This window comes from Rhagoletis zephyria, unplaced genomic scaffold (genome assembly GCF_001687245.7).
Source record: "Rhagoletis zephyria isolate East Lansing unplaced genomic scaffold, Rhagoletis_zephyria_1.1 Rzeph_scaffold_00110, whole genome shotgun sequence".
Lineage (NCBI taxonomy): Eukaryota > Metazoa > Arthropoda > Insecta > Diptera > Tephritidae > Rhagoletis > Rhagoletis zephyria.
Genome location: NW_016157194.1, coordinates 158,742 through 165,938, shown reverse-complemented (window position 1 = coordinate 165,938; position 7,197 = coordinate 158,742). Strand labels below are relative to the sequence as shown.

The window sequence follows — 7,197 nt, the reverse complement described above, 5'->3', positions numbered from 1 at the left end:
CGTCAGTCATTTGGAGTCCTATTTATAGCTGTCATTCTATGAGAATCGAACGGGTTCAAAGAAAGTTCCTTCGATTTGCTCTTCAACCACTTAATTTTTCCGACCCGCTTCCGCCCTATGCGGCCCGCTGTCAGCTAATAAATTTGCAGTCATTAGAAAAAAGAAGAATTATTCAGCTCCTTATGTTTCTCTTTGATTTGGTCTGTGGGAAGATCGATTGCCCTGAACTACTAGAGCTAATAAATTTCAATGTTCCTCACAGAACCTTACGATCTCAACCTCCCTTTTATCTTAGTGTAGTTAAGGCAAATTTCTATTCGCTAGCGCCTATATTTAGAGCGCTCTCGGAATTTAATAACATCTCTAAGAAGATCGATATCGAATTTTCATCATCAAGATCCTTATTTAAGTCCACGCTTGAATCGTTTTACTCTTAGGTTTAGTTCATGCACTGCTATGTTAACACTATTATCGTATAATACTTATTTTTGTAATCTGTGTAATCTAGTCTGCAAGATTTTAAATCATAGACTGAATAAAGATGAATTGAATTGAATTGAATTGAATTGAATAAACAACAAAAGCAATTCGATTTTTTTCTACCACTAATTTTTGTTTATTTTGAATATCTTTTTTTAATAAAAATATATGCAGCTCATTCTATAGCATCAACCTTATAAATAATAATTTTAAAGTCTATACAAAACCATATATGTAATACTCCTATATTTGCAGTAAGAGCTAGTACCATCCGAAAACACTACAGTACAGTTATATCAATAAACACGTACGAAGGAAAAGGAACACACACGTTTATAAATAAACATGTACACAACACATATGCAAAAACGGCACTCAAGTACACAATACATTGACAAAAACGGTACTAGACTGTCTCGCTTTGATTTCGGAATGCTTACACATTGAGAAGTTAGCTTACTGCCAATATAGAAGTATTACATATATGTACAAAACACACAAAAACTCAACAAGTTTCAAAAAGTTGTCATCAGAATTTTAAATTTTGTAATCAGAATAAGAACTTTTTGGGTTTGCAGTTTTGTGGCGCATTCAATTTCAGTATAACAAATTCAAATTTTGAATGGCTACAAATTTCAATTGATTTTTTAAAACTTATTTTTTTTTACTGACGGTATTCCTCTATTCCTACATGTAACGCATGAAAATAATTTATTTTTAATGGATGAAACGCAACAACATCAGCGAAAAAAATATGTATCACAAAATTAAAATTTGTTTCTTTTAGTTTATTATTTTAAATACCAAAAAAGAACATAACTATTCAAAAATAATTTATATACATGTAAATGATATTTATAAATTAGAAATACATATGTACATAATGAAATAGTACAACTGTATTATATTTTTGGTTCATATTATATTTTTTTGTTGGTTTATGATAACCGATTAACATAAAATGAATTCAGTTTTAATTTGGTCCTAGATCATGTAAATAATAAATTAAAGTATTCAATAACAATAATAAATAGTATACATTACTTTTATATAAAAATATTTTGTTTTGTTTTTTCATAAAGTGGGACCAAAATGGGAAGGGGACAAGAAAAACAATCGTTAGCAATATTGTATAAGATCCGAAAGAAATTTCATAAACAATTAGCAAACCAATTCGAAAGTGATCCGCTAACGATACGTTTTCATACCTTCGAGAACGATACTTTGTCTGCCACAAACAGAGCGACCCGTCGTGGGGAAATATTCCGAAAAAGATCGGTTAGCGATTATCGTTTTCAACAGTTTTGTGGGTAAAACGTCCGCAAAACATCTGTTTACGATATTGTTTGCGAATATTTGGTTGGCTGGGATTGCTCAAACCAAAATAAAGCGCACAGCGCTGCAGCGATGTTGTTGTTGATATTGTGTATGGATGTATGGATATGCAACAACGTTTGGAGCCAAAGGGAACATTTTGTTTGTAGATCTTCCGCTGTATCGCTGCCTACATGCTCACGTGTGTAGCAATGCTTTGAACGATATTAAACAAAAACAGAAACGAAAGCGAATAAATGGAACAATTTTTCATTCTCTTATGTCCCGCTGAGACGCTGCCTATCGAAATGAACGTAGCAATACTTTGCTCAATGTACAAATTTTAAAATCTTTCGACGCTAATATTTCGAAAATGGTTCAATGAATCTTATATATAAAAAGTTTCGACAAAGTTTCAGATCGATCTCTTTAATTTTATGTATAATTTGTCTCTGTACGACGTGTAGATCGCAGGAAATAAGCGCCTTGTTTCAGAATAATACATAGATTTTAATATAATAATAATTCTAAATTCTAAATTCTAAATAAACAAGAAAACAAGTTCATATGAACGTGCTAATAATAAAAATCGAAAAACAATAGTTAGCGTATAGCAGTGTTGCCAGTTTGCGGGATTTCGCCCTTTTTACGGGATTTTATGACTAAAAAGGGCGAATGGTATTTCCTGTCGAAAAAACGGGATTTTTTGCATATCATACCAAGCAATACAATTTAGTGAGTAATGGATAAATATGAAACAGCTCATTCACTTGAAATTAATTTTAAAACTTGCTATTAGAGTTATACAGAAAGTAATTTGGCAAGATATAAAGTGTTTGAAGTTAGGATAACGTGTGGGGAAATCGGGAAGTTGTGTATTTTGGAAATATTAGAAAACTTTCGAATCAATAAGGCAACTCACTCTTTGATGCGAAAAGCAAAAGTTAGCGTTTGTTTTGTTGCTTTGCTGTGCGTTTGTGTGAAACGACGCCATAACGGTGCCATACCTTTGTAGTAAAAAACTGCCGATTTTCGCTTAAACGCTTTTTCAAATATCTCGAGTTTCTAGATTCCGAAGTCGTTTTAAATGAATGTGAAATAATCAACTGCGAGTCTTTAGAAAGCATAGTGGTATACATAAATGTTGACAACTTTGATTTAGACGATGAATGAAAAAGTATTTTGAGTGCTTTTATAATCAAAATTAGTAAAATTAGCGTTGTACAAACCTTTGGGGGGTCGTCGTTAAAAGAGGGCAGTAAATCTAGATTTCTTATATCAAAATTCAATGGATATATAATGGATATATATAGTTTTGCAATATCTTTTCATTATTATTACCATTCTTATTCCAACTGTCAAAGAATTTTTTCATTGCTTACTGAGATCAAAACGAAAAAGATAATCAGAATAAACGAAGAAGCATTCGAAATAAAGATAATCGAAGGAGGAAGGAATCGTCAAAAATTAAATCAATCTCCCAAGATCGATTCATATATTTTGTCAAATAAAGTATTTTACTATATTTTTACAAAGAAACAAAATACAGCGGTCTGACAAACTTTTATTGTACATAAGTAATTTCGGAAACATACATACATTGTTCATAACGGTTTCAATATTTGAAAAAAGGTGTGAGATAAGGTGTTTCTATAGTAAGATCATTCAACAGAAACTTCATAACAGGCAACGAGAAGACAAAAAATGTATGCCATTGTAAAAATGCTATGTGGAAACAAACACAATAGGGGTATTCTCCAAATCTTGCAAAGCCATTGCACGTAGCACGGATTGCATGGATTGCATAACTTGCAAACACACAACAACGAAATACATGGGAAACAGCATTTTCTATCGCTGCAAAATATGCAACGTCGAAACCCATGTATATATTATGCAAAATAGCATAGCAAGATAAATACGACCCTGTGCTAGTTGTTTTGTTGTTGGAATTGCTATATATTTCTCTCATTCCTCTCATCTCGCTCACTTAATTTTTTTTGCTGTCTCTTGTTATTGTATTTGATATATAATTTCGCTGCTTGCTACCCATGCATGCTTCCACTTTACAATGGGGTGCACTCGTACTCTTCGAAATTTGGAATAGTATTTTTGCATTTCATGCAATCCGTGCATCGTGCAAGACTTCGAGAATACCCCTAATGTCACGGGTAGTGTTTAATGCCCAACGGAGTGGTTCAAATTTTTGCGTTTAATGTCCTGTTTTGTTTTTTTTTAACACAAATGAGAAAAAAGTTTACGTTTTACTTCAAAATTAACTTCTATTTTAAGAAGTTTAATGCCGAATTTCCACTAGGCATTGAAATGACAAAAAATGTCAGCCATTTGAAAAAATGCCAGGTGGAAATGAACTTAATGACTATTTTTTCACGACATGATATCTTTTCATGCCCAGCTTTGTCATATGTAGGGGAAATCCAGCATAATGGAATTTGTTTTTTAGATGTATGTATATATATTTTATGCAAAGGGGGGTTTTTTAGTTTTTATACCCGAGCGCACTTGTGCACAAGGGTATATTAATTTTGTTCACATAACGGTTGTTTGTAACAGCCAAAACGAATCGAGATAGATATAGACAAATGTATACATAAATGATCAGGATAAGGATGAAAATCGATTAAGCCATGTCTGTCTGTCCGTCCGTCTGTCCGTCTGTCCGTGNTACCAAACTCGGTGTGGTTATTGTGCTTGCCACATGAAAGCAAAGCGTTGAAAATTATTGAAATCGGACTAAAATTACGGCCGCTTTTCATATAACGGTAAATTTCAGAAATGCTTGAAACTTCAATATTTCGAAATTGAAGGACGCCAATTTACTCAAAATTGATACAGGCCGGCTTACCATCTAGCGGTAGGTTTCGGAAAGGTGAAGAAACATATATTTAATACTTGCGCCGGGTATTTAATGTTCGGCTCCGCCCGAACTAAGACTTTCTTACTTGTTTATTTTGTTATCGCTAACTGTATGTTTATTTCACTTAATTACCCTTTAAAAAATATGTAAAAGGAGTTCTTGAGGGGTGAAAGTTTTTTGTGAAAATTTGCATAAAGTTGGGAACTACAAATTTTTGGAGTTTTTGTTGTATTATTAGCCATAATTTTGTATAGAGTTTATTTCAAGAGGCTTCTCTGAGGAGCCCTATAATCGGATGGGAAAGGTCATTGAATTCATTGGTCTTTGCTTTCCCAAGTATTTTTTTTTTGTTTTGTATCAGTCAAAAATTCAAATTTCTTTAAATTTTTATAGATTTTCTGGGGCAAACCGTGGTTCAATAAAAATCGAATGTCGATTCCCGAATTTTTTGAATCGATTCACAGCTAAAAAATCTACAAAAATCGAATAGGAATGGCTCGATTAATCGATTTGAAAACGGCATCTCTAGTAAACATTAAATGCAAAATGTGCAGTCAAATCTAATTTACTTAACAAACAATTATTGCATTTTTAGGGGTTTTTGGCGGACCTATACAATATAGTTACTATGAAGAAATGGTTTAATAAAGAATTGGGTATTATTACTGGGAGTCTCCTGAAGAGAAAAATTCCGATCGAAAAATATTGAGTTTCATGAATTCTATACAATTTCTACGAAAAGTTATTTTTCCCATATAAAGTACATATACAACTTTAAGCGCATCGAGCGACCACTAAATATTTTTTAGTTTAAAATAAAAAGTAGGGGTATATTTTTTCGGTATAGAACAATCCTAGGGGGTGAGAGCATTAAAATTCCGACTATACTTTTTCCCGCATGCATTTTCGGACCACCCTAATGTAAATACTTTCATCCGAAAGCATTTTATGTATAATGGATATATACAGCGCGGGATTTCTGTTATAACTTTAGTATAAAACGGGATTTAGGTTATATTTGGATGGGATTTTATTAACCCAGTCACTGGCAACACTGGNTTTTCGGTATAGAACAATCCTAGGGGGTGAGAGCATTAAAATTCCGACTATACTTTTTCCCGCATGCATTTTCGGACCACCCTAATGTAAATACTTTCATCCGAAAGCATTTTATGTATAATGGATATATACAGCGCGGGATTTCTGTTATAACTTTAGTATAAAACGGGATTTAGGTTATATTTGGATGGGATTTTATTAACCCAGTCACTGGCAACACTGGCGTATAGGGCGTACTGTGTTTTGTGATGAGTCATTTGGAGACGATGCCACAGAAAATAATGACTTTGAACAGAAAATGTTTTTATATGCCATTTGCTGCTTTAGCAACTTTCAAAGCAGATATTTAATACTCCGCCCCGACAGCCACGAATGAACAAGTGGTTTCTACTTCAAATAAAATTGTAGAAGAACTGGGCACAGTTGTGCTTAAAAATTTTTTGAAGAAACTTTGTTTCTAAATATCTAGAGATTGCTAAAAAATGTTCCAAACATATATTTCTAAAAAAGAGCCATGGTGTGTTAACAAAAATTAATATAGGCATCGGGTCCCACGCATGTGAATTGTGATATGTAAAATTTTCACAACTCGATACGCAAGGAACCATAAAAGTAAATAATAAATACTTACCTGCTAAATTTGGTCGAAAATGTATCGCTTTCCGAAAAGACTCCACTGCAGATTTATAGTTTTGTTGATTTTGATGAAGAATTCCCCTAAAAACAGGTAAAAATAAAAATTTTAGTGCAAACGAAAGCAGATGGCACCAATGAAATGTATTTTTATGTGTTAATAGCAAATACATGACTTGATCCGAGTCGGCTTAAAGTGTTGTTGATACTGTATATATAGCATTGCAAGTCCAAAACAAAATTTTTAATAAGCTTTAATTTGCCCTTTATAATCTGCTTTACCACTTGCAAGTAATTACCTATCTCCCCACATAACAAATTAAGCAATATTGCACACTTAATTGTTTTATTATAAGTTTTGTTGTACCCGTGCATTTGAAAATACAGCCAAAGCAAAAAATATTTACACACAGTGGAACATTTTATGTTTTTTCTTTGTACTTATGTTAAATTTTATAACACCGTGCGACAGTAAATTTTACACACAAAAATTTGAATATTTTCGCGAAACTATGGGTAAATCAATTATATAAATAGGCAATCATGTTTCCTTTACACCCCTTTTACGGCTAAACTATACTTCTAAGGTATAAACAATTCCAAATTAGTTTAAAATAGAGCGAAAAAATCAATTCAAAAGTCACACCAATACCAATGTCATACATGTACATGGTTGGGACGGAAAAGCCCCCTAAATGTATGCTTTAATATGGATAGTGAATTACTGAAACGTGCTAAGCAGCAGTTTAGGAATAAGATGTATGTATGTACGAACATGAATAGATTAGTCAATGTTATTGTGGCTTGTTAACATTTTTATTTTTAATATTTTT

The 7,197-nt window shown here is 32.6% G+C and overlaps 1 protein-coding gene across 1 annotated transcript in view; it reads right to left on the bottom strand.

Moving 5' to 3' along the window:
* Tmtc2 (Transmembrane O-mannosyltransferase targeting cadherins 2) overlaps window positions 1–7,197 on the bottom strand; it is a gene marked incomplete at its 5' end in the record, with an annotated part of 350,919 nt that overhangs the window by 285,900 nt on the left and 57,822 nt on the right. Inside the window, one exon of the mRNA XM_017634028.1 lies at window positions 6,363–6,448. Within this exon, the coding sequence (XP_017489517.1) occupies window positions 6,363–6,448 (86 nt within the window). The remainder of the gene's footprint in view (window positions 1–6,362; window positions 6,449–7,197) is intronic.